Source organism: Nomia melanderi, chromosome 13, assembly GCF_051020985.1.
Source record: "Nomia melanderi isolate GNS246 chromosome 13, iyNomMela1, whole genome shotgun sequence".
Classification (NCBI taxonomy): Eukaryota; Metazoa; Arthropoda; class Insecta; order Hymenoptera; family Halictidae; genus Nomia; species Nomia melanderi.
This window is the reverse complement of record NC_135011.1, coordinates 5,676,501-5,704,198: the sequence shown is the minus strand read 5'-3', so window position 1 is coordinate 5,704,198 and position 27,698 is coordinate 5,676,501. Positions and strand designations below refer to the sequence as shown.

At 36.0% G+C, this 27,698-nt stretch overlaps 2 protein-coding genes across 4 annotated transcripts; one reads left to right on the top strand and one right to left on the bottom strand.

Annotated features, from left to right (window-relative positions):
* The first annotated feature begins 223 nt into the window (after window positions 1–223).
* Window positions 224–10,074, top strand: LOC116424038 (oxaloacetate tautomerase FAHD2A, mitochondrial). Of its 2 annotated transcripts, XM_031969949.2 has the most exons (7): window positions 224–507; window positions 4,053–4,214; window positions 4,879–4,914; window positions 7,675–7,891; window positions 8,536–8,870; window positions 9,036–9,123; window positions 9,548–10,074. In XM_031969949.2, the coding sequence occupies exons 1-7, from the start codon at window positions 368–370 to the stop codon at window positions 9,608–9,610; spliced, it is 1,041 nt and encodes a 346-aa protein (XP_031825809.1). In that variant the 5' UTR covers window positions 224–367; the 3' UTR covers window positions 9,611–10,074. The 2 variants fall into 2 exon arrangements, with proteins under 2 accessions (XP_031825809.1, XP_031825810.1); XM_031969950.2 differs by lacking the exon at window positions 4,879–4,914 and having other exon boundaries at window positions 225–507.
* A 149-nt stretch (window positions 10,075–10,223) lies between these two features.
* LOC116424035 (ABC transporter G family member 23) lies at window positions 10,224–23,236 on the bottom strand. Of its 2 annotated transcripts, none has more exons than XM_031969941.2 (12): window positions 22,221–23,236; window positions 16,292–16,502; window positions 15,035–15,305; window positions 13,703–14,125; window positions 13,213–13,302; window positions 13,028–13,140; window positions 12,428–12,813; window positions 12,046–12,161; window positions 11,891–11,961; window positions 11,733–11,821; window positions 11,474–11,650; window positions 10,224–11,092 (listed from the first exon to the last, which is right to left on the bottom strand). In XM_031969941.2, exons 2-12 carry the CDS (start codon window positions 16,498–16,500, stop codon window positions 10,791–10,793), a joined length of 2,247 nt encoding a protein of 748 aa, XP_031825801.1. In that variant the 5' UTR covers window positions 16,501–16,502; window positions 22,221–23,236; the 3' UTR covers window positions 10,224–10,790. The 2 variants fall into 2 exon arrangements, with proteins under 2 accessions (XP_031825801.1, XP_031825802.1); XM_031969942.2 differs by lacking the exon at window positions 22,221–23,236 and adding an exon at window positions 17,940–17,963.
* Window positions 23,237–27,698: the final 4,462 nt, after the last annotated feature.

Sequence of the window (27,698 nt, the reverse complement as noted above, 5' to 3'; positions counted from 1 at the left end):
GGACACTGGTACCGGACTCTTGTATCAAGCCTGTAACTGTGCGATCAGTCACAGTCACCCAATTTATTTCCATCCATCATTTAGACGTTTGAAAAAGACAATACTGTTTGTTGTTACACGATAATCCCAATCAAATCAATCACCGGTTACTTTCGAAGTTGACTAACTTTTTCACGGAGATCACGTGGCTTGCCCCACCATGGTTCGATGAACGGCGGAGTGGCGTAACGTGTTCAGTCGTAGTTCGTCCTTCGCGACGAATGCTTTATCTTTATTAGGTATTGTCAGTGGTCTTTTTCTCTTCCATCGGAGATAGTAATAAGATTACGTTCCTATTTCCTTCGAAGCATTTTAATCGTCAAGAAAAATGCCTTATCGCGGCAAGTTACGATTGCTTAGTAGAGCCTGCTTCGCGTTCAGGAACTCTTGTGCCGACAAGAGCAACACTCATCTCGCTGCTAGCGTTCTCGTCAGGAATTTCTCTGTAAGCGGTGCACTCGACATGAGGTGAGCGGAACCTGCATGAAATTTCGAATCGATAACGATACGTCAATGACCGCGAAAGATCTTAACTGACTTAGTTTCAAAGTGTACACCGTGATAGTCGAATTTCGCGCGGATTTTTTGATTGTGTTTTCTGCTTCAAATAATTGTACCTTTTTTCTTGTTTACTCCCCCATGCACCAAAACAAGAAACAATGTACTTGATAATAACTTGTAATATTAAGAAACAGAATCACACAGGTACGAATTTATTGGGAATTCAATTCTCAAAGTGCAAAGCAATTTGGGCTGATTTAATGTCGATATATTTGGAGGGGCAAGTGTGCCAATTCAAGGGTCAATATCCTAAGTGGACTGATGCTTATAAATATTTATAATATTTTAATATGCTGATAATAATATTGGTAAGGGTACTGCTCGAAAACATCAATTTCTCGACAGGTTCTTAAGGTTCTTCACCTGATCGATAGTCAGTCTCCCGATGTCATTGACTGTCGTTAAAAATCAGTCAATCGGCCAAAATGGTTTAAACGTGATTTCAAGATCTATTTAATACCATAATCCATCAGTTAATTGAATTTAAACACCCCAATACATTCGGCCGAACTTATTTAATTATGTCATCGACTCTGAACAGGTCTGAATTTGCACCCTTGTTGGGTGGCTGTGTACGCTGAACTTAGCAGCGAACGAGACATGCCGTTGATACGTTCATTACCACGACGACTTACGTTATTTTAACGTAAATTTTCAAAAATTTCATCAATCAACTGAAGCCGTTAGTACGGCTTAAGGTAAATACAACTCGAGTCAAACGAAATCTATTAAAACCTATACAACATTGCCACAAATGAAAATGGCACTAATTGAATTATAAACTGATGGAAATCCTCTATGTTCATTAAAAATTAAAAATATAATTCGAAAATTAAGTTGAGAGATACGAATGGTACGGAATTGTACTAAATAAATTAAACATATGCTCTATGCTGCAGTACGTTGGGTACTGATAAGTACCAAGCCTGCCAAATCTGAAATTCAAAAGTACTAAGTTCATTCGATTCGAAACTGGGTCATTCAGACATCAAACATTGTATAAAAACATCAAACAAACACTTCAGAGATAAGTTACAATGCACAAGTGTGCACTAAACGTAATGTTAATGTTAATCGAAGCCGTTAAGAGCTGAAATCATTGCAAACCACTCGAATGTTATGCAGTCAGTACAAATTATGAAATAAAAAGGAATCACTTGGGCGAACCGGTCCTGGCCAGCACTCGCTTGAATTCAGCGAATATCTTTCGCCTTAACGTCTCCTTATCGGCCACCGTGAAATGTTTGCTTACGTGATTTTTCATCTGTACGCGTGCGTAACGTCGAATGTGCACGTATTTGAAAGGGTGTAGGTGGCAGCACTATTACCAACAAAATCATTTAGATCGTTTCCAAATGTTTTCTCTTCGCGAATAAAATTTATCCACAGATCTTTTCATGAGAATTATTGCATAATATTATAGTTAAACGATCTCACCACCCCTGACATGAATTTTTCTTGCAAAATCATCAAATTTCACGCGAAAATATACTAAACCGTTTTGAGTTCATTTCACCATTTTGTTCACCATATACGAAACCGTATGTTGAATTTAGTTGAGGCAAATATAAAGCACGCGAATAAAACCATATGACAATATTGTACTATTTAATTGTATAAATTGTAACTCGATTATAAATGTTTACACGATGATTCTTAAAATCTTTAATAGAATTATGAACATTTATTCTACTGATTTTTCCAATATTATGCGTGTATAAATACATGACACATAACATTCACCACCATTGTGCGCAGTAAGAAGGAAAAATATATGGAACACGGAAACTTTGAGTAACTTGGCAGTTTCCTGTAGGTACGTTTAGAATCGATCATTTCATTGCGCAAACTAAAGGATCACATTGTATGATCGAAGACAAATACGCAGTAAGCGTACAGTCTTGTTTGAACTGGGGTGTACCCTATCGATATTTCATTAAGGAATAAATATTTGCATTAAGAAAAGAACTCAGGTCTCAACTGTCGAATTATCGAACATCGTCGATCGATATTTTTCTTTAAAAGATCAAGTACTTCAGAAGCATTATACGCGTTTACCAGGGAAAGCTTGGTATTTGAACTCTTCAACTCAGGCAACTGTGTACCGTGGAAGAATACGTCTTCGCTTTCACGAGAACCTGTTTAATGCAAGAAATGGGCTCGCACCGCGAATAACAATGTTGAGAATGCATCACCGCGATAAGTAAACAGGTGTCTGAACGAGAGATTAAAATTGAATCGATAACGGACGATCCACATTACTATTTTCATTTTCTAGTTTCTTATGCAATATGTGAATTCCTCGAATATTAGACAGTCACGGTACAGTCGTTATTATTTCTGAAACAAATAGTTTACAGTAACAGAAATGAAAGTAAAAATTAAACACGGTACCGTCTAAACTTATACATTCTTGAGTTTTAGATTTATCTGATGTTTTTATTTCTTCACTTTTTTCGAATGCTTTCAATTCATTTTTTATAGTGAATTTGTTATTATCATTGTGTATATAATCATTTAAAAGTAAATAACGGTTTGTAGTTACAGAATTTGAATGATTCTAACGGAGAATGTATTTTCCACCGCCATTTTGTCGCAACTCTTTTCCCGATTCGATGACACCGTTTTCCGTTACCATATTTCGAAATGACTTTTACTGTGGCGTTATCTGGCCTTTTTTGCATTTGAAAGTGATTAGAAGAAACAGAAAACTTTGGGATTTTGTTATCGATGTTTTATAAATATTCTCGGCCTGAAACTGATAAAACGCGCGTATGTTAAAGGATAAGCTAATCTCCTGATTACGTATTGCTTACGTATAGACACATTTTTTCCACTGCTGCTTTAATTAAAAGATTAGTAACGATTGTAATTTCACTGTAAATACCATTAGCTAAATGATATCCATTAATTGCTTAACATGCAAAAAGTCAAATCAGTACAGATCAACGATTCCTTAAAATCAGAAACTCTAGAAAATGATATAAGTCTTGAAATACTTACCAACCAATTATTATCTATAAATAAAACATCAACAATTATTGGTTGTGTAATTTAACTTACGTATCATGATACTAAGAATTACTGAATTCCAATGATAAAACATTACACAACGACAATGAATATAAAAATCACATAATCCTTAACGATACGAGCAAATCAAAATAATTCAATATTCGAGATTTAACTCTTCGACTGCCACGTCACCCCAATTTGAATAACATAATCTTTCGAATAAATTTAAGGATTCTATAAATATTAGAAGCATATCGTTGACATTTCCTTTCCATTGAAAAAATAGTTTCAACCGTTTTTTTACGGCTGCTAATTCAACAGTCAACGTGTTAATGGAAAAAGTATAGAATTTATAAAGTAATAGTAGGACAGATTGGAATAACGTAATCAACGATCAAAGATTTCCACTTAAAAGTATTTTCTCATTGATTCTTCAGGTTCGTGCAATTCGTAAGCAAGAATGGAGGACCCCAGCACCTAGGGGTGCAACTCAAACAGGGTGGAGACATAATCGCCGTGTCCGCGGTCGACTCGCGGATCCCAAATTCATTGAAGAAATTCCTCGAAGGAGGCGATGATCTTCTGAAGAAGGCCAAAAGGTAGGCGTGGTTGAATTTTTACCGACCAGGAGGGCAACAAATCCGCGATAAACGTCTCCTTATCGCGGACAGCCGCGCTTCGCCCCATTGATTGATAAGGTAATAATGGGCAGATATTCCGAAACCGGCGAAAACAAGAAACCGTTACATTTCAAGCAGAGATAACGCCGAAAAATTTTAATTAATTCGCAACATATGACGAGATATTCATGTACAGAGTGGTTCGGTAAAACCGAATCGGGAATATAATACATTCATGTCTCTAATTAATTCTGACCTTTATCAGAAAAATGTGTGAAAGTTCACTGTAAAAGAATATTCACGATATAGATTTAACAAATTTTTGAAACTTTACTTAGTACAGATTTTCGTGTTTCATTTGAATTAAGTAGAAACGGTAAGTGACAGACACATGAAGTAGGATCTGTTGAATAGCATGTGTACCCAATAAATTTTCAAAGTAATGCTTTACTTCTGAATAAAGTTGTATTTGCGAAATTTTTATACTTTACTTTTGTAGAGATAGTGTAAATAGTACAATCTCTGAAATTAATTGTGAGCTTCCAGGGGAACACAGTAACATAAAAAGACAGCTTTATCATATTTATACATATTATTTGATTGTTCCACCGCTTTTTTTCACCATAAATCATTTGTTTACCAGCGATGACGATGTCGACCTGTGGACCATGATAGAGAGGTTCGTCTTATCAGAAGTGTGAAAATGATTTTTTTACCCTTGAGTTCTTGATTTATTTATATTAATTTGTTGTGTCTGTGAACCTTCGTAAAAGTCCCCTTCATTCACACATAGAAGACATATACATCGTAACCCTTTATCGAACTCCCAAGTTGACTCGCCTCCTTAGAAAACAGTGTTTTTACTGTTTTAATGATCCCTGCTGCTTGGTCGCTAAATTCTATAAGCTATTTGCGACTGGAATCATTTGCTTTATACGCGTAGCTGGGAATATAAAATTGAATCTAATGAGAAAGTAATTTAATTAATGTATTTGAAATTTATTTATATTTCGATTAATTTTCTTACTATGTATATTTACAGAGTTATGCATGTTATTAGATTCAATGTATAATTTTCAAATTGGCAGCATTGAAATATTATGATTTATAATAGAGGAAAACGTTCCCTTATTCTCTTCCTCACTTTTCATTGTTTAAAACAAGGATTTTATTCTCATTTTTGTATTATTCTCTTTGCCTATTTTAATGAATTGACCGCCATTTTGTCTAAAATTTCTTCGTGTTTTAATATATTGATATACACAAGCATTCATCAAAAATGCACTAAATTATATTAATTATCTTACGTCGATCTGATAATTTGCATATCCCTGTAATCATTTGAATCCTTTGTGCTCCATATAATAAAGAAATGTCTGAAATTTCGATCTGCCTGCTGTCTAGACTTTTATCAAAGGCATCTGCATTAAGATAAGCAAATAAAGAATGTTTGACATAAAATATCGACATCCGTTCTGGATCTCTATCTTTTTGATAATTAATAATAATGATTGGTTTCGATCAGGAAGTGTCACTCAGTGTCAGTTGATCTCTTTATCGTATCAGTAATGTTAACGAGATCCTCGTTATCGTTTGGTTTACTCTATCATGTCCTGGTACACCTACCTGGCCTACTTGTTTTCTTCAACAATGGCTACTCGTACAGTAGATTGTTGACAATACCGCACGTGTTTCCTTCTCGAGTTACACGCAAGTGTGATGTAAACTGAAAATGTAGTTTGAAATAATCGAACATCTCTGATGATCCAACAAATGGGACCTGCTCTTACATATGTTGACCAACTAAGGTCATTACGTTTGAAACTATCTTTGTCATTTATAAAAATTCCAAAATTGATCCAAATCAGAAATTAATTTGATAAGGAAGTCGTTTGTATAACAGTAGACAAGATGTTGTCTCCAAATACTACCTACCAATAGATCAAATATAATTAACTCGTGAAATTTGAAGTTAAAATGATCGTTTTCTCGGAAATTTGGACGAAGTCAATGTCTTAGACCTATTTTGATCTAGTTTGGCTAATGATACTGCTCCTCAATGGGCTAATATTACAATATTACTGTATTTTGCCTAGCAAGTATATCTCTAAAGATACTTATAGTAATAGTTTCGAAATCAGCAGATAGATGGCCTCAGATTAATCCCCATTCTCGCAAGTATTTATATTTGTCTAAGTTAAATTTTCATTTAGTAATATATTTTATACAATTTATTTACGTCGATTAATAACAGTAATCCTTGAATCATTGCGACTGGTTTAATGAGCACAATTTGAATCGATAAAGTAAGTGTTTTATTTAAGAAAACTTTGAACAAAGAATGCCAAAGTGGTTTTGTTCTGAGTGTATTCAATGGTTTAGAATTATTCTCTGCTGTATATCGTTTATTTTTTAAACATCCTGTATCTTCAGATAACGACCGTGTGAGTAGACAATAAAAGTGATTCGGGACTTCTTGGCATATCTCTTTGTATCGTTCAGAAATATTTGTTGCGCGCAGATAATTTGTGAAAACAGTGGCTATCAATAATTCACGAAATGGCAAATAACTTTTGCTTTATGCAATCATTTTACATGTGCGAGGCACACCCACCATCTGCATGAATTTATACTGAAAATTTATTACTCGTGGCTGCAAATAGTTTTATTTTTGTCTGCGTGATAAATGCAACTAATAAATTATTCCCCGACCAAAGTCTGCAACGATATTATACTATATGTTTAGTAATGTATTGTAATCCTGACATTGCATAATCTGACAATTAATGGAAAGTTGAATAATCCATTGTTATAACAGTGAATCCTAGGAAGATTAAACCTCGGAACACGTAATAATTTTCGAATGATTTTTCCAGAAATAAGATCAGCGTTAAACGGAAAATCTTTCAGACGAAATATATATTTCTAATGTTTTGCGTTTAACCTTTCAGAATTAATAAAAACGGAATCTCGCAAATTTTCAAAGTTTCTCTTGCCCTTGTAAACTTATTGCGTGATTTTCATTGAAGAATAATTATCTGAAATATGAACAATATATTTATAACAACGAGTACAATAAACTAAGAAGCTTTTATTAACAACTGTTTCCATTGAGCGTCTAAGTCGAAAAAGAACAGAAAACAAGAAGCAAAGAGAAACTAATTAATCACGACACAACTCCTTACTTTACTGTTTTATTAAATAATTAATCATTAATAATTAATAATTGAAGGAAAAAAGAAATTCTAGGCATACTCTATGCCTACGTCTACTCTGAAGTATAACAATTGATAACAGAAGAACAACATTTCATTTCAATACAAAAGACTGTACTAATATTTATGCTTGTTTGAAATCTTCATCACGAGTGACACGTGGTTACAAGACAACGAGTTAAGTGTGTCGAGGAGTGAACGAAAGAGCAATTTATAATTTATAGAATCGTGGCTGAGGGTCGCAGCGTCATACCGGAAGCGGAGGTGAAGTTTCTGGCACCGGTAACGCGGATGGACAAGTTGGCATGCGTCGGCCTGAACTACAGCGGTCATTGCAAGGAGCAAGGCTTGTCGCCGCCAGAGACACCCGTAGTTTTCAGCAAATTCCCCAGCAACATCATCGGCCCGCGCGATAACATCACGCTACCCTCGATCTCGGACGTAAGTTCAAGAGCGATCGCGGGATCCGAATCCGTAATGGCGTCAGCAGCGCTCTGACTCTGTCTCTGCGATACCACTGACCGCTTTATATTTAGTCGCGTCGATTATATAACGTGTTAACGGACTTTCGAACTATTAATAGAAATCTGAACAGTAGGAGAGAAAAAGAGAAAGACTAAAGAGATCTGCGATATACAGATCGAAGTCGATCGTTTACTTCGACCGGACGATCTGTTTTACCGACTGAAACAATGGAGGAATTCTGTTACTCTTTCATCGCATCGTTCATTCTCATATCTTTTCAACGATATTATTTATGTACTCATTTATCGATGTTGAATTAACTATTATGATTTTATTATTATGTTCTTACATATTATTACAGAGAAATAAGGTTTAATTGTAGAGGGTTGAAGAAAGTGGTACCTATGTGATTATTGTAAAATCAATTTTAATTGTATTTTCTAATTTTGATCGTTCTGTTATGGAGTATTATATGTTTTAAAGGTACTAAATTTGATTATAGCGGATCAAAAGAGAATATATGTAAATTGTATCTACCCGATCATCGAGATTAGAGTACCCCAGAGCTAAGAAAATCGACGTCCGGTTTATTGATGGTTCTCTTGTAATTCTTCTGGCAGAAAGTCGACTGGGAGGCCGAGCTCGCGATAGTAATCGGGAAAAAGTGTAAGGGGCTGAAAAATGACGAAGGCGAGGATTGTATTTTCGGTTATACAGTGGCGCAGGATATCACGGCGCGGGACTGGCAAAAGTCGAAGAGAAACGGCGGCCAGTTTCTCCTCGGCAAAGCCATGGACACATTTTGCCCGCTGGGGCCGGCAGTGGTCACCAAGGAGTCGATATGCGACATCAACAATCTGTCCGTGAAAACATGGGTGAACGGCACGATAAAACAAGAAGGGAACACTAGCGAACTGATCATCAAGCCCCATGAGATCGTCGCCTACATTTCGCAGTGAGTATCAGTCGGTTTCCCGGTTACCGCTTCAGATCTTCACATTTCATTGCATTTTATTGCTACCTCGGATACCGCTCCACCGCTGCCGGCACTAAAAATCATGCGATAACGACTTGCATTCAGCTTGTTGAATCACGACTAAACGCGCAATTACGTTTGTAGGTTTATGACTCTGCTGCCAGGAGACGTGATTTTAACCGGTACACCGGCTGGCGTGGGATTCACCCGTAACCCACCGGAGTTCTTGCAGGTACCGTAAATTAATGGAAATTTGAAGCTGAGATCGAATATTTATATTACAATATTAAATGCTCGTAAGTGTGTAGCTAGATAAGAGGATCAGAAGCGTTTCAGAATTAAACTAAACGATAAATCGTTCGATAGTTCAAGGAAAGGCTTCGAGTGCCAAATTTCAATGTTTCTATTTCTGTATAGTGGAATGAACTAATGTTTACCCTTTCAGTTAATTCTCGATTAATTAACAAAAATCTTTACATTCAATTTAATTTGGTTCACAGACATGTTTGACCTTTTCATTCAATTGTACGTTTTAAGTTTCACGAGTTCAGTAATCGGAATTCGATAATGGCAGCTGAAGTATCGATGCTTAATGTTAATGTCAATTTTTCTGTTTGTATTTATAGTTCAATGCTCCGTTTGTTTATGCATTTTAGCGTGGAGATGTACTAGAGACGGAGATAGAGAGCTTGGGACGCATGAGGAATAAAGTTCTCTGATCTGATGCCTGGGGAAGTACAGGAGCGGTTTGCCCTGAGATGTTTCAGGGCCAGAATCATCCTCAGAACGACACGGAGGAATCGCGATGCGTTCTGAACAGATTCAGTGCACGTCCATGAGAGAGGAAAGGAAACGATTCGAGACGATTCGTATAAAACCGACACATGTTCACGTTAACGACCGTTCTTCCTGAAAGAGAAAATACCCGAAAGCCTAAACGCATAAATACACATGTCTTGAATAGTGCTGACAGACACACGTACGCGCGCACGCGTTTTAACGGATACACGTACTACACACACACATACAGGTCTTCATATGCACCACGTATTTTGCGTCTTTGTACAATTATTCTGAGACTGTTCTTCTAAAATTGATATCAATTTACTGTATGCGTCTTTTTTATCGCGATTGTTTTTTTACCAACCTCTGCGAACTTCTATTAAAATATTTTTAGAGGAACCGTGGCGAGTGTTATCATTGTAACCTTTAACGTAATTCTTTTTATCCCCATTTTAGCAGTCGGAAAATCAATAGTTTATATATTTTTCGGAATGCTTTATAAACTATTAAATATAATTTGTATAATTTTCGTTTGATTCTTGTATGGTTTTCCTTGATCATATTTATTGTTCTTCATTTAGGTGTCTGACTAACAAGACTTTATATACATTTGTTAAATGTGTAATCAATTTGTAAAAAAGACTATTGACTATGTTTACTGACTATAACAGTATGTAAAAATGCTTTAAATTTGATCATTGGTGTCCTTACATCGAGAGATCGGAACGCAAAGATCATGAATTACAAAATTCGTTTTCCGTATTTTAACACTTATCGTCGCACTGCATAAATAGTACCGTTTCTTAATAGTATGAGAATACATATGATAAATAGTACACGACCATATTGAGCAAAGAACATGTTACGTTCTAAACACATATTTCATTCACGCTTCCCCCAAAATAATCTTATGATGATTCACACTGTCAAATAGATTAAGTTTACTGTTCAGAAAGCAACTCATTCAAACTATTCACTTACCATTTACTTTACCACCTTGAGGAACGTATTTAAATTGTTCCTTTGGGACTTCCAAGTTACAGATATTTGGAACTGACCTGCTAGCTTTCAGTGAATTGCATTAATTCCTAAAGTTTATACTTTATGTACACGATGCTATCCTTTCTTGAATTTAATTAACAGTATCGAGAGTGTCATGAAGATACATATCCAAATTAAAGTGGAAATGAAGCCAATGTATACGGTTGAATTGGATATGGGCCAGCCTCTAGCTAGCATGGACCTCATGGATTCTGTGCTCAATGTAAGAGGCAGGATGAAGCTGATGTACCTCAATACAACATGCATTCCTTGGATGGGCCAAATTATACCACACAGCATCACGATAGGAAGGAAAGAACCCATCGCCATATACGTTGCACTTGTTTCGTTTTTGCAGACATAAGCAATGACGAATCCTGTAAATAAAAATCATTAGACATAAGCAAATATTGATTCTTCGCAGGCCTGTTTTACCTCAATAATTATGCATCAAAATGGATAATTTCAAAACAAATTAATCAATTTATGTTGAAGATATTTATAATATTGTAATTATGTCATGTGTAAATACAAGTTTAATGCTTGTAGACTGTTTTGACTTGGATTAGTAAAATACCTTATTAAACTACGTTTGAATGAAGTATTTTCCTAATTTGTTCCTACAATTATTTATAATATAATTGTATAATATAGAAATAAGTATAGTTCTAAAAGTATTACTTTGATGCAAATTCTGAAGTGAAAAAAAAAATAATACAACAACAAAAAGGATCATTAATAATAAGTTGACTTCTTACCGAAACACATTCCACACAATCCAGTCATGATAGTCAGAACACTGACCCACCCTATGTTACCTTCGCAGGTAATATTGAAGAATGCAAAGGCAACTATGATAACCATAACTGTTTGCCCTACCATCACCACGAACTGCGTTATCACTTGGCTGAAAAGTATTTCTGATCCTGTCAGACCTGATAGAAAGATATTTGGTTACTTATTTTTCCATTATTTTCAGTGATAATTGTCGTTACTTCTAACAGATTTTATCCTTACCAGAAACTAAAGATCTCTCTAGGAGACCTTCGTTCCTTTCCAGCAACATGGCGCCCGAAGTTAGAGCGACGGACAGGAAGAAGATGATTCTAAAACATTAACATCTTTGTCAATTTGCAAATTTCATAGTATTCTTTTGTATGTATTTCATGTATTACGTTAAGATAATTCCAGGTGCTGCAAAGTCCGTAAAGTTAGGCTCCTGAGGACCATAAATAGGCGTTTCGAACTGTACACAGTGAAATACATGTTACTCCAAATGTCTACATTAGTTTTTTCATTCATCATTCCTTTCATATACAAACTAACTCACGTTCACAGGAATACTTGTTAATTTCCGGCTGTAATTACAAGCCACTGTCACATCCCGCGAGAAATTCTGAAAGGCGTAGTACATATCTCTTTGAAGAAGTTGGCTGATCTGCTGATCTAAACAAGAAATATGAAGTAATTTAATTTAATAATTCAAAATAACTAATTACTATTTTATCTAAAATATCATAAATCCCAGTGTCATAATAGCATTTCCTTTTTCAATCTATTTTCACAGATTATTTGATATTCAAGATCAAAATATTTCAGTTCACGCTTCGTGTAACTAAAATAATTTGAATTCGATATGAACTAAGTAACATTTTTATTTTAAATGTTATTCAGTTCTGGTTTCTGTGTTAGCGTAACAAGTATCAACTCACTGGACATGTCCATGGTGATGAACATATTGGACGACTCGATGCTCCAGAAATCGGCATCTTTACCCAGTTCCCATCTTGCTTCAAGCGACTCACTGTAATTCGCAGGGAAATATATGAAGGCCCAGGCCTTGCCTCGTCTCACTGCCTCCTCCCCTTCTTCGTTCGTATCATAATGTTGAAACACTATCGTTCGATTTTCAAGGTACTCGAGGTACCGGCAACTTAATCTTGACCAGTCACAGCCAACTGTTGGTGTACAGGGATCCATACTGCTATTCAATTCCTTATTAACTATCGCTACATTCAAATACCGTGGGTCTTTGCCGATCGAAAGGCAGAACAAGGTAATTTGGACGACTGGTAGACCTATGATGAACATCATTATTCTGAAAAGAAAGAGGTTTTGGATGTTGAATGATCATTAATGATCAATTAATCAATTGGTTTCGTTCAACGTGCTTAAAGAAACATTATTTCAGCTAAGAACAGTATTTTAGACTTTGAACAACTTAATTCGGTTTTTCATGTTTCTAATTCGATCAATCTTTCGTGAAAGTTCCCTTTTTTTTTTAAATATTTTCGTTGATTTATTTCACTCACCCTACGTTACGCCACATCCACAGGAAGTTCTTCCATATAAGAGCCTTCATATGCTTGGGATCGAGCACCATTGATTTCTTCGAGCTTTTCTCTTCCGGTGGCAATTCTGGCACCTACTCGATGAATCATATTTAATTTATCTCTAAAAGAAGCTTACGACGTTACAAACGAAAAATTATAATTACATTAGCGTCGTTAGGGGGAGCAATGCTTTTCCTTCGACTGGAGACACTGACGTTGTCGCCGAACTCGCCACTCATCTCGTCATCGACGTCCTAAGAAATTATCAATATAATCTCACTAAATATCCAGTGACTCTGCTGAAGAAAAATATTATGAACATTGCAAGAAAATCGAAATTTTTCAATGACCTCTGAGGATCTCAGTAAGAGACTCCTTTTTTATATATAAACCTATTAATATTCTATCTAAATCATTCGACAAACATAAACACTACTCAATTCATTCGAATTCAACATTATTCCTCTACAATCATTACGCTTAGAAGCAAACATAAACATAGAATTTTTCTCTTTTCCCAATAAATGATTAATGACAAACTAGTACTATCAATCAGAGTCGAGAAAGAAATCATAGGACAATTAATAATTTCCCTCCAATCTTTCAACAAGCTGAATCTACTAAAACCTTCGCGATTCGTTAAGAACAACGTACAACTTCCGGAGGTACGCCGGTGACGCTGCTCAGGATGCTGCTTCTTCTTCGAAGACCCATGTTCTGTCTCTTGCTGAGTTTGAGGAACACCTCCTCGAGAGTCTCTACATTGTGCATCTCCAGCAATTTCGTCGGCGACTCCTCCGCCAAGAACTTGCCGCCCCTCATCAGTCCGATTATACCGGCTTGCCTCGTTTCTTCGATGTAGTGTGTGGTGATTATAATTGTCTTGTTGCCGTCCTTCGTGATATGCACCAAGTGGTCCCAGATGTTCTGACGGAGAACAGGATCCACGCCTACGGTCGGCTCGTCCAGAATTAATAATTCTGGATCAGCGACAAGGGCAGCCGCGAAGGACACCCTCCTCTGCTGACCACCGGACAGGTTCTTCACCATCCGATTTTCTGTCGGCAGCTGCAAGAACTGTTCCACACGGTGTCTTTAAAAGTCGATTCGTGTCTCGGCGATTCGATACGCGAGAAGAGATTAATCGCTGGTAATTCATTTAACGCTAAAACTACTAGGTTTTACGTTCCTGGTTTCTTCTTCTTGCAATTATGAAAAAGAGAACGGACGTTTCCCTGAGAAATTACTCAAGAAATTGATGCAGCGATGTACAGATGGGGTTGAACATCAATTAAAGTCTCAATAGATGCACTCGCGAAGTTTCTCTAGAGGAATTTCGAAAAGGCAATTTAATTGCTTGGTAGTTTTAACACTAGATTTACGTTTATTGTGCGGCTTGTTCTGTTTCTAGAAAAATTAATGTTCGTTCACTTACATCTTGGAAATGGGGGATTATCAAATTCGATTCATTTGCTAAATAATGGTTAGAAAATGCAATACAAGTCTAGTTGTCGCGTAAACCTAGTGTTAATCTATAAATTTGTAGTGCCCCTGGTGGAGATTCGATTAAAATTGGTAATGTGATTATTGGAGAAACTGTTTTTATGCTTATTGAAAAGAGAAAATCATCTTGTAGATCACTGTTATATTTACTAGTTTAATTATTCATCATTGTATATAAACTATTGTTATAAATAAAAACATTGATATAGGGAAGACTTTTCTATAACGTGCTACAATTCTATGAAATATAGGATTCAAATTTTTCGATGTAAGAATAATCAGACCTTTATAATTTCACAAAGGTTTCTGTAATCTTTTCCTTTTTTTACGATTTTTCTGACTGTGTTTCACTTGTTGCAGTTCGATTTTATAAGCTAATTGCTTATTACCCGTTTATATAGAAGTAACCTTCAATTTTTGCAAAACGAAGGTCACGTTTTTGTGTTCTTAAGTATTGTAGTGTAAGATGAAGTAATATCTCACTTTAATTAGAAATTCCAGCTTTTCGTCGACTTGGTGGGTCGTCATGCCAGCGCACCAACCGAAGTAAATGCAAGTCTCCCGAATGGTGAACTCTCCGTACAGCGCAATCTCCTGTGGCATGTAGCCAACGCGTGGACCAGGAACACCTGATCCTTTAGATCCTGGTCTGCCACCTAATACCCAGATCTCGCCAGCGTTCAAACGTCTTCGACCGACTATGCACGAGAGCAACGTGGTTTTTCCGCAGCCACTTGCGCCGAGTAGGCCGTATCTAATCAAAAATATGTTTAATTCAAGTTAAATTCAATAGACCAAGTGTTTTCGTTTCTAATTTTCAATTAATTTCATAGCTGAAGCTGAAAAACTCGATCTTTTGTCACTGAAAGGGACTCTTATAACTTCACATTTTAATAGATTTTTCTATGTTTGTATTTAAATAATACTTATAACTGTAAAAATACATTATAAGATTATTTATTCATGAGTTACATGAATGAGGATTTTTACAAATTCCATTCGACCTTTCTCATTCATTGCAATGTTACTTGGTACAAGATATTTTGCATTTACGACTCGTTTACTTGCGAAGTTCAACGTATTAAATACTGTGCGCACTTTTGTGATAAGGTAGAATGTTGTTCAATAGGTGTCCACTTGGGAAGCAAGAAAAACAAAATAATTTAATCGACGTGCGACTTTATCTGATCATTCCACGTCTCAGATGTGAATATTTGTATGGCTATGAACTTTACACGTCGTCCAGACACTGCTCTCAACTTGTGTTGAAAACTAATTATGCAGAGTACAATAATTGTAAACGATCCGACAGAGAACAGGACACGATAATGAATATATATTTTTGAAAAAAGATGAGGCGGCGCGTAGACTGACTCAGAGGCAAGAGTCATTCGCGTATAGCGTACTCGTGGAGATTTCAACGTCAGCACAAACGACACCTTCCATCGAAAAATTCTTCTGAACGTTTTAATAGATTCCGCAAACAAGTTCTCAGCCGATGGCACGCAAAATAAAAATTCACCGTTCATTTCTGATTTCTGCTTTTGACAATCTTCATTTTATATTTATATATAAAATAAATATATAAATAATGAACTCATTTATAGAGTTATACAAACGTAAAAGGTTTACTAAAATCATTCTAGCTGTCCAAAATATAGGTTCCTTACTTAAAGTTTGTATGAAAAATTTATTTGAAAAATCCATCTTCAACATTGTTTTAAATTAAATGAAACTTACATTGTGCCCTTCGGCACAGTCATGTTCAGCCCATCTAGAATAACATTGGGGTTACTTTTCGGACCGTATTTTTTGTAAGCTCTCCTGACGCACACCGCTTGTTTTCTTCTAGTATCCAAAGTTGATGCTTGCGTCTGAAATTGCGCTCTTCTTGTTTTAAGTTCTATGGAAGCCGTTGATACCGGCGGCGGAGTGCTTGTGGTCTCCATTTCTACAATGACAAATTTATACAAGCCACGTTACATAATTATTCAAAAGAAATATAGATAGAATTATTAGTAAACTATATTACAAGTTTATTTCATTTTCTAAATACATCAAATATCTTATTAATATCTACTCAAATAAATATTCTTTAATAGTGAAATGTATTGCTTTTTTTACGTTATAAGGTCAATTATATATTTCTGTTTTCAATAGAATAAATAACACATTTTTTCAGAACACTAAATTGATATATCAAAGTCTACCCGATAGATTGCAGTAAAAGCACGAACAAAAGCAGGATCATATATCAGTCGTTTCACGAAGTTAGATGTTTAAATCTCAGATAAAACGTTTCAGGCACTTCCTAGTGTGAGTAGCAGGTGGGCAAGAGACAGCGGCAGGTAAAAGTGATCTCGACCTGAGTTACAACAGACTTCGACTGTCTCCAGCCCACGTGCACCTCTGCATATCTCCGTAAAGCGCAAGTCATCCAATGTTTCAACTGTTTTGCGAAACATTACTATGAAACAACGTACCAAATAAAATCTATAGGGTGTCTTAAAACTGTGTTTTTCAATAAATTCCGAGCTTCTAAACCGAAGATCAGAATCATGAATTAATTATTTCCTCCGCAGCCTTTTCGAGAGGCCCCGGATACCACAAAAACACATATTTATAATACTCCAAGACATTCTGAGAAAATTCAAAGATTAATATATTCAAAGGAACAAAACCTAGAAATCTTTCAAAAATTCTAGTTCTCTAAAATTGCGAAGAACCTAATACTCCAAGAACTCACAAGCAACGTGGTCCTCAAAATACTCAAAATAGTTCTAAGCTTGTCAATAACAGCGATCTAATATCCTCTATTATTTTTCTATTACAAGAATATCAAAATATCGAGAATCTATAAATCACTATACAATTTTCCTAAATAATTCCAAATATTGGATGTTGTAAAACTATTTCGATATATTTTCTATCTTTCGATGTTTAACCACTTGCGCTGGAAGTGAATTGAGAAATTTATCAAAGTCTCCTGCGATGAATTTTGTTTTTACCTATCTTACGCTGATATGTACACTTATTTTGTTTGTTAATCATTCTGTATAGAGTGATACATTTCGAAGTAATCTAATAGGCGTAAAGCAACAATATTATCAATGTCAGAAAGACATCATTGAGTATTTTAAGATAGAAACGCCTCGACGTGCGTGGCACGTCTTTCCAGCACAAATGGTTAATACAGATAAACCCTGTCTTCGGAGTGAACACCGAGTCAAGGTGATTCACGCTAGAAACTAAGACCGCCCCCAAGAGAAACGAAAGAAACCTCAATATAGAAATGTCGCTTGAAGGACGAGATAATCGCTACAGGTTCATACGTAATGGCCGGCATCTTGTAATTCGTTAGTGATGTAATGCAGCGACAGACTCTCACCTATCTCCAGCTGGTCCAGCCAGCTCGTGAAACGGTCTCGGACACGCGCAATCGTCGTCCGCGCTGTTCGAACTCTCACAGCCCGTACTCCTTTTCCCTCCACTTTCGTTTTCGAAAAAGCGATCGACCTTGTTACGCAACCCTGATTCGGGGAATCGAGCCCTGATTCAATGCAACACGTCGGATACTTTTCAGGGACGCGAGAATGTTTTGAAGAAACTGATGACCCAGTTCTGCGGTCACCTTATTTGCATATATTCAAGTTGCACCGAGTAGAAAGATATTTGTTCACTGTTCGAACGTTTGTTCGACGCATTCCTGGGCAGTATTTAGCAGGAAAGTTTACAATATAATTCGTTTACTTTCCAGGAACGGAATAAATCGAATTCAGTTATATTAAACCGATACGATTTACCTTTCGGATCGTTTTATTCAATTTTATTCATGTTACCAATCTTTTTCTGATCTTTACTTTTATTTGTCAGATGTAACTCGATCGTGTCAATGTTTTCTCATCGTCTGTGCAGTTGGAAAAATGCCTGCTCATCAGTTTGCTCTGGAAGATTTTGTCCTTATTTACGCGTTCATACAAAACACGTTGTGTCACTGTGGTGTCTGTTAATTTGACAGCTGAGTCATCAATAACTATAATGAATGTGACGCAAGGTCTGTGTTCTGATCCTTTTAAGGTTTGATCCGCTGACACTTTGATTTTACCGGAGTGAATAGTTTGTTGTATTGTTTTGGAAAGAGATGGCTAGATATGATATCGTGCGTGTTCATTTGTTGAATATCGTTTTTACGGGACGAAGAAGTTAAGAAAGATTCACAGGCGCGAATCGCTCGTGCTGTTACGAGCTACTGAACTTTTTTGATGGAGAGAAAGATTCGTAATATTCGGATCTGCGTTACGTAACGTGGCGAGAATTTATATGGTTCCGTGGAAGGTAGGAATAAATATTCAACAACGTTTGATCTGTGACTAAAAAATGTGTATATCTAATTTCCATTTTAATCTACACAAAAGTATCAGGTTTAAAGAGTCTTGCGCAATTATTTCTGCAAGGCATTTCGAACATTTCTATAATTCGCGAAAGAATTCATTCGAATATGTACAATTTGAAGGAGAAACTTTTCGGCAAGATGTCTAAAGCTCATTTTCAATTTCAGATCATTTAATTAAAATGTGATCGACTTACATAGTAGACAAGGATTACACAATCATAGCCGACATTAGACGCTGCAGACTTGCAATCGACAATCAGGTGATCCTAATTAAGTTGAAACTAAGTAAGCTATTTAAATGTCAGTGCTTTCAGTTAGCTTGTTTTTAACCCGACCGTAAAATATGAACAGTTTAATTGAGTATAAGCTTAAAGTAAATACGTCATAATCGTATTCCACCATTAAAATCTCATTAAAAAGTCGACGGAAACGAAACTTGGTTCCTGTGTCGGGGAGAAAAACACAGAAACCATTAAAACGTTCTCAACTTTCAGTTCGTGTAATAAAAGTTTCTTCGGAAAGGAAATCGACATCAAAGGAATAACATTAAACAATCAATGTCGAAATAATCGAGTGAATGAAGTTATCGATATCAAAATAATCAAAGAAATTAAGCGACCAAAATCAAAATAGTAAAATAAAGCCACCAGTCGGTATCAAAATAATCAAATAAATTAAGTTATCGATATGAAAGGATAGTAAAATTAACCAAGTCATCGTCGTCCAAATGGCAAAATAAATTTGATGAGTCTACTCGTGAAAGTAAGATCACAATAAGCATCCAAATATTTATACATCGCAGTGTACTCTTGTACTTCGCATTGGCGTGGGTACACAGTAACCTTCCCGGTGAATTACGAGGAACGAGATCTTGTTTGTCAATCACGGAATTGCAAAGAGCCGCGACCTCGCCGGTTAAAACGGCTGACAAATATCCTCGGTATCCTTGCGCGCAGAGGCCGCCGCGCAAGTTCATTGAAAAAGAAACGAGCGGCCCGGGCGGCTGTTTACGCGAAAGTCCAAAGAAATGGAAAGCGATTAGACGTAACCTTAGCCAGATGCATCTTTCGCAACCGCGGAGCCGGCTCACGTGGAGAAATAAAAGCAATGAGAGAAATCCTTCGTGAAACCGAGAAAATATGTTACCGGGTTTCAGGTCGGGTACAACATCCGGATCATTCTTGCTGCTCGTGGCTAAATACCTAATCATTTGAACGGTAATTAATCGTTCTTGCACGCAACGCGTGAATTATTAAATTATCGGTGCTTGATGGTGTGCGGTCCACACATCACTTGACTGTTTTTATTTTATAATTTTTCTAAATATCTAGTTTTCGTTTTGCTTTATAAGTTTTCTAAATAGCTAGCTTTTATTTTATAATTGTTCTAACTTTTCTAAATTATATTATCGTACACGTGTATTATTCGGTTCGGAGCGTAAAGTATCTTTTAAAGTGAAGATCTGTATTTCTTTAAATTAATTTATTGAAAGGCTACACAGACATAGAAGGTATTTGCTGGTTTGTGTTATATTATAAGTCTATAGAAAATGTCTACTGAAAATTGAGATTGTAAATATATATTGAAAAATAGTTAGAAACACGAGAATGTTATTGCAAGGCGTAAGAGAATGGAAATAAAATGTTTGCGTACTCTATGAGATCCTATAGAGTGACTATACAAGATTTAGTTCACGGAATTTAAAACTGCACAAGAAACACTTAAGTCCCGGCACAGTTTATGTTAATAGACGATCGATTTTACATATTTAGATTATCAGTTCGACGAAAAATGACATATTCGTTACATAAAATCCCGGAACCGCATTATGCTTCATCCGCGAAGATTTAATTTCCTCCGTTTCGCGATTAGTATAATTTCTAGAATTATCATCATCAGGACTCAGGCGCTGCTCTAAAATTGGCAGAAAAACAGTCAGTGTCGTTTCAAGGTATGGAAATCGAGATCGAGGCTAGTGCCCATTATCATTAGCAATTATTAACGTACCGTGCGTCATCGGGCGCAATTACAGGAACTGTAAATAGAAAGAAATATTCAAACTTTCCCCCTTCGTCGAAGATATAGTTTAATACGCAAGAATATCGCATGAAATTAATATATTTATCGTTTATTTTAATTTTATGATAGATTTTCTATTTGAAAATATATTGTTGAGTTCTTTTGGAGCCACGTGGATGGAAAACATTGAAGATACTATTTTAATTGAAGCTTAATGCCAGAACAGTGAGGTTGACTTTTCCAAATTTTTCTATAGAAACACTAAAAGTACGTCTATTGGAAGTTCGATTGATTTATAGTTGAGTATTTAGACTTACTAGAAGAATTTCTTTAGTATTTTATCAGAGAAACATCTATCTTTTTAATTATTGTGAAAGGAGAATTCCGGAATGAGTTATTTTAATGTATCTGCTAGTTCTAGCGTTGAAAATAGAGTCAGTGTCGTCTATTTCCTACATAATAAAATACTTTGCATATATTTATCCGATACGCACGTTGCCGCATATTTATTCGATACGCACGTGTTTCATGGTAATTAAATTTGCAAGCTGATAATCGAATTATAATCTCCTGCGATTAAATTTATCGTTATAGCATCGCGTGATCTGAGCTGCTTTGAAATGATTGTTTTGAAACGATTATCCTAACGTTTTACATTTTCCTTCCGCGATAATATGATACTTTGAAATCAACATGATACATTGTAATCATCGACTCACGTCAATTAAAACTACATCGTTTGCAATTTCAAGGCGAACTACATTTCACGGTCGTTTATTTGGTTGCGAAACTGTCTGTTTTCAATGTTGATCTTCTGTTGAAATCAATACATTTGTTTCAATTTAACTTGACGAGGAATTTCTAAGCTGTCATTTACTATCCTACAGTATTTCTTCAGAATGTAGACCACATACTAAAATCAGCGCAGAAAATAATATTTATATAAACCCTTTGCATAACTTTATAAATTCAATTACCTACATTATACAACTTTACGAATTCGTTTATAGAAACTTTTCAGACGTCTTTACTCAATCATAGTTAACTTCCTTCTGTTTGATCAATAAGCTATTTTCAATGAGGATTCGTATGAAACGTGGTACATGTTTTTTCGCTGATTCAATTACATCAGCAATTTGATATTTAAAAGAAGCACGCACTCTTTGCTCTCATCCCCGCCATTTTGTTCCCCGGTGAACAGGTCAATGCTTCTCCCCTTTCGCTTTTCGTCAGTCTGATCGCTCAATGAATACTAACCTGCAACACGATCCAACGACAATGAACTCCGGTTCTCAGCTTCCTAGACGATCGACAGTTAAATCCTCGAGCTCCTGCGCGTCGAATCAATTACATCGCACGACTCGATTGTTCACTGTAAACGACTCGACAACCATCATCCACAATACAGTGGGCCACTTGGACCTGGAAGATTCCACTTGGATCACTTCCTCACGTCTGGAGCACCACACTTTGAATATCCAAGATAACTAGATTGTCCACATAGATTTTACGTCTTGCTTCTAGAAAATTCAGAGTATAATCACTTTGAATTCCCTTGCGAACCAAGTGCAGATTTTTCTCCACAGTTCCCAATCCTCTTCTAGATGATCGAACTGTTATTGTTCACTGATTAAACGAGATCAACTTGAAAAATAAAACAAGCGATTTATTCGGTCGAATCTAAAGATCCAAATCCTCTTCCAATCAGAACCACTTGAAGGACACTTTAACAGAGCTAATTGAGACGAATATTAATAGGTCCTCCTAATAGAAACCACTCGAAGCAATTAGCAAAATCCCCTGTCACTTCGAAAGGATTCTCCTAAACTCTTTCCACTAACTATAAATCACTTCTCCTCCAAGACAAAGAACCAAAAAACTCTTCCGAGTATCCTGGCTACTTTGAGTGCCTCCAAATTCTTTATCTTCCTCCAGTAGATCCACTAGATCAAACCAGTTTCAGATGTCCTCCGCGACAAAACTCAAGCAACGAGTATCCTCCTCACGTGTAGCTCCAAAGGATCCGTTTCAGATTTATTCCTCAGGATCACTATCTCAGCTAGCAATCGCAACAAACCGATTCCGTTAGAACGATACCCGCGAAACTTGAAACGTCGGAGGATCCAGCGACGTTTAGCTACCCTTGTGGCAGTGGCACGAGCGGCTTGGTCGTGTTGCCACTGTGAACTGGCTCGGCTGGACGCAGGATGGAGAATCAAATGGTTGTGCAACTCATGTCGAAGCCGTCTCGAGGCGCACAGCCGCTGGAATGGCCAGGCCAGTTCGCAAGTGGGGGCTAAAGCCTGGCTATTCTGAATAGTGCCCGCGTTGTTTCGCGGGATGAAGAATTTTCCGGGAGAGCACGGCCGCCGAAGCCGAACGGCTTCAGGATCGTTCGCTTTTTCTTTTTGCGATCTGGTTTATCCTTTTTTAAACGCGCCACGGAATTCCCTGGGACCAGCAGATCCTTCGATGCAGTTGCTTGGAGCGTGCTTCTGAGCTACGTGTGGGGACGTAGGGTTTCGAACAATGGAAAGTCCTTGTTAGATCTGCTTGTTCTGTTCTGTATGTTTCCTTTGGGATTGTCTAGGTATTTGTGTGTTGTGCGTTGGAATTAATGGTAGTTCCTTTTCGTCGATATCGTTAGTAGGGAGTCTTTTTTGCTAATTTTGTAGGTGATCCTTTTGAAATACAAAAATTAATGGAACGCAGAAAGTTTTTGTAATAAAGATTTTAATTCCTTGTGCTGTGCTTTATTTCTTAAGTACGATTGATACAGCTACTGTATCGTCAATAATTTGTTAGGGAAAGAAGAAATTTTGATGGTTATTGTATGTCTAGGTTTACTCGAAAGGTCAACAATTGATAATAGGAAAGAAATATTTAATTTATGTTCGAACAAAATAAATAACACTTGGATGTACCAAGTTTAAAATTTTTAAGGTGAATCGAGGGGTTGAATTACTTTGGAGAATTTTTTTTTTAGAAAATACAGAATATTATTTTGTTGAATATTTTTGTGTGTTAAGGAAAATATTCGGAAAGCAGAGTGAAGTGAATTTAATGAGGGAATTAGAATTGTATTATTTATCTCCTGTCCATTGCATTTAGCACTTTGAATTATGTATAGTATAATGACACCTGTCATTTTATGAAATATCTACTGGAATACTTCCTCAGAAGTAATGAAACGTTTTTTAGCGGACCTGAAATCATTTACATATTAATGAGATTACTATCTTAACAAAATCTCATTTTATATATGCATTTACTGATAATACGTAAACAATGAATAAAAGATTGCAACGTAAAAAATTATAGAATGAAACTAAAAATGTCTTTTCTTAGTTTGACGTGCCAAAAAAGTGACCATGACTTGACCATCGTCAAGCATCTACGTTGTAGGTATCTTGGAATCTGATCACTCAAACAAAATGCAAGCTCGCACACTCTCGACAGTGTGTAGATACTAAATCAACGCCTGTACAATTGTAAATTCTCTTAAATTAATTGATAAGCATTCAACGCCTCTTACATTACGAAAAACAAAGGATTTATTGAAGATACCAACGGAGAAAGTGTTTGATAATCGTGAATGGGCTATAAACGCATAAAATCGACAATTCACCGACTTAGAATTCAATTTATTACAAAAACAACCTGTAGAAGTCATCGCGTATTATGCAACTATTAAAAGAAAACTGTATTTCGCAAATTGATTACTTTTCTACGATCAAGGCGCGAAACTACGGGAGAGGCTTATGCAAATCGCGCTGGTGCGCGCGTACGCCGAACTCTCTGTCCAGCATTGAAATCACCGGTCGAGTTCAGTGAATTTTCGCGCGGCTCGTCAATTACTTCGCTCGCTTAACGTGTATCCGTTTAGCGCAGAAAAAGCCGGTTACAAACACAAAGCCACGCGGGAAGAGTTCCTCGGTGCAGAAACGAGTGAAATTCGACTAGAAATCAGGTCAGAAGTTTGCCAACGATTATTACCAAACTGCATATTTTCGTGAACGTGTATGTTAATATCTACGCGTCGTGCAGTGAATTTAGAATTCGTCAGAAGCTACTGTTTACCAATTAATACAGATTACGAATTTAAAGGTGCATTAATAAAACTGAGGATTAATCGTAAACTTTCAAAATGCCAATTGCTTTGAAGTTAAGATTCATTAAAACTTTGACTCCTATGATCTTCTTCGCGACTATGCTTGATGAATCTTCTTTATTATTAATAATTTAGTAGAAAAAGAATAGAATGTTAAAGATCAAAGATCCGATACTATACAAATAATATTTCATTCATATTAAAAATAAACACGTAATAGTTAGGTCCGTCGTTAGGTTGAAAATTTTCTGTATTTTGTATATTGATGTTTTCTATATTGGCTTGTTATTTCACTCACTGTCCAATGAAATGCTAACCTGAAACCGGATTTCGCGATACCATCGTCGCATAATTCTAATAAAATGGTAGTCGAAAGTTTAACTTGAATCACATGGAAAACGAATGTGTTAAACTGCGAGTACTGTTTTTACCAACGAATCAGCGGGAATGAAACATCGCGTAAACATTGGCGATTTAATCATCCGATAGTCTTCCTTCTCGCCGGCAATAACGTGAATCTCGTTTCGAAATCGACCGAAGATCCCCGCTGTTTGACATTCGCGCAAATTTTCCAGGAATAATGCAACGGTAGACAAAGCGAGTTCGTGAATGACGAAACGTTGAATCACGAGTTACAGATATTCCGGTAGCGTGAAATGTAGTTCTGGTGGTAGGAACAAAACCATCAGTGCCAGTGCGGCTTATAGCAATTATATACAGCGATTATACCGCCATTAATTTCATTGCTTCGTTGACAGAAATGGCGGGTGCAAGAAAAACTCTGTCCTTAGCACTGGCCAGTGTATGCAAATGCAGGTCTAAGGATACAAGTAATTGCACATGATGAAGTGCCCGTCGGAAAGAAATAAAGGGGAAAAAATTGGATAATGTGTATTCATTTGCCAACTTGCAAATCATCCCGTTTATGATTGACAATCCACTTTAGACGCTGTTACGTCAGTCGATAAATTTGTTTAGTACGTGAAAAATATGTACCGATGCTTCTAAGGATTCTTCTTAGAATGTCCAACATTTAACGTGACTGACAAATATTATTCCTGACATTGAAACGCAAACTAGGTTTATTTTTTTCGAAAATGTTCAACAAGCATCGATGGTACGGTTTAAGTAGCACATGCGACTTTTCAAGGAAATTATATATTTATAGATATTCCTTTAAAGCGTACAGAGTGATTTTAATGGAAAATGGAGATCAGGTTGAAAAACATCAAAGAAGAAGGCGACAAGAGGAAAATATAAAGGAGTGAGCGTTGTGCGGATAAACTGCGGTGAACGGGAAATTCAGTGAAACGTGATATTAACTTAATTATTCTATTATTGCTTTTATTTGTATTTTAGTTGTAATTATTTTATTTATTCTTATATATTTAATCGTATAAATAATAAGAGATCAAAATAAACATTTTTCGAGTGCAGCTTTCAAATTCTCGTACAAGATGCGAGTCGCAAGTGCTGTCATTGTTCCATTCAAGAAGTTTTGCGTCACGGTAACTGCGGTAATGATTTGTTTGCTGTAACTGTCAGCTGCGCTATCGGGACAATATAAAAATCACTTTGAAGTCAAGGAAACAAGCCTACTCCACGGTCGTTAACGAAGTGCACGGCTATGGTCTTCCGGAAAGTGTGATTAATAATAAGAATAACAACACATCGTTGTTACAGAAGAAAAGGCAAGCGTGCGATCACACAAAAAGAGAAGTAAAGTGGAATAATTGTTATGAACGATTCAGCTTTAAGATAGCTATTACGCTATGCGAAAATATATTCTTTAATTTATTGAATAAACTACAGGATAAAGTAAAAAGTGGAATAAAAGATAAAAAAATGAAATAAAAAACAAACGATACTGTGTATTGGGTAATGTTAAACGAATAATATTGATGGACTGAATATTATTTTACTATTCTTAAACGCATGGAAATTGATGTTTTTACCGCATTAAATAGAACATTAACTATTTCTTATTATTAAGCGCGCCGGACACGTTCATTTTTTGTTTCACTTGGGAAACATAATAAAAAAATGTCCAGTTCGTTAGATTTATGAAAGAGAACGTTCAATTATTTTTCTTTTATGGAAATTTATTTGAATATTGTTACTGTAACATAACTAATTAATATTTACATATTTATTGTGTTTAGAAATTTGTATGTTATTTTAATCCTTCTTTATGTTACGTATTTGTGATTAAACTATAAACATACTGTGAATAGATGCAAACGTACGGAATTCGAATAACTGTACAAGGGAAGGACACGTATTTTTCGGCTTTTTTACGTGATCTTGAACGCGTTTCGCATGAATGATTAAAACGATGAGTCTCTGTGACGTAAATAATCTTCCTTATTTTTATCAAAATGCAAATGACGATGAATTATTGATATCAGAACTCTCTTTTGACGTCTTTCTTACGTCTTCGGTCGTCGCCATTTTCTTAATACGTATAAACGTCTTTTTTCATTTAATTTTTTGAAACAAATAAAATGAAACGAAATGAACATCTTCGAAACTTAACATAAATTCTTCTTAAATGACGTTTACAGATTGATATTTAAAAATACTAGTTTCTACAATAACAAAATACAAAAGAAAATCATTTGAAT

What these genes read in the sequence shown, in the direction of transcription:
- LOC116424035 (XM_031969941.2), bottom strand. Translation starts at nt 16,500, where the DNA reads ATGGAGACCACAAGCACTCCGCCGCCGGTATCAACGGCTTCCATAGAA. An exon ending in AGCTGGAATTTCTAATTAAA is followed by an intron (nt 14,126 to 15,034) that starts GTGAGATATTAC and finishes CGTGTGGAACAG; the next exon opens with TTCTTGCAGCTGCCGACAGA. An exon ending in ATTGTGTGGAATGTGTTTCG is followed by an intron (nt 11,093 to 11,473) that starts GTAAGAAGTCAA and finishes TTTTATTTACAG; the next exon opens with GATTCGTCATTGCTTATGTC.
- LOC116424038 (XM_031969949.2), top strand. Translation starts at nt 368, where the DNA reads ATGCCTTATCGCGGCAAGTTACGATTGCTTAGTAGAGCCTGCTTCGCG. An exon ending in AGCGGTGCACTCGACATGAG is followed by an intron (nt 508 to 4,052) that starts GTGAGCGGAACC and finishes TTGATTCTTCAG; the next exon opens with GTTCGTGCAATTCGTAAGCA. An exon ending in CTGTGGACCATGATAGAGAG is followed by an intron (nt 4,915 to 7,674) that starts GTTCGTCTTATC and finishes TATAATTTATAG; the next exon opens with AATCGTGGCTGAGGGTCGCA.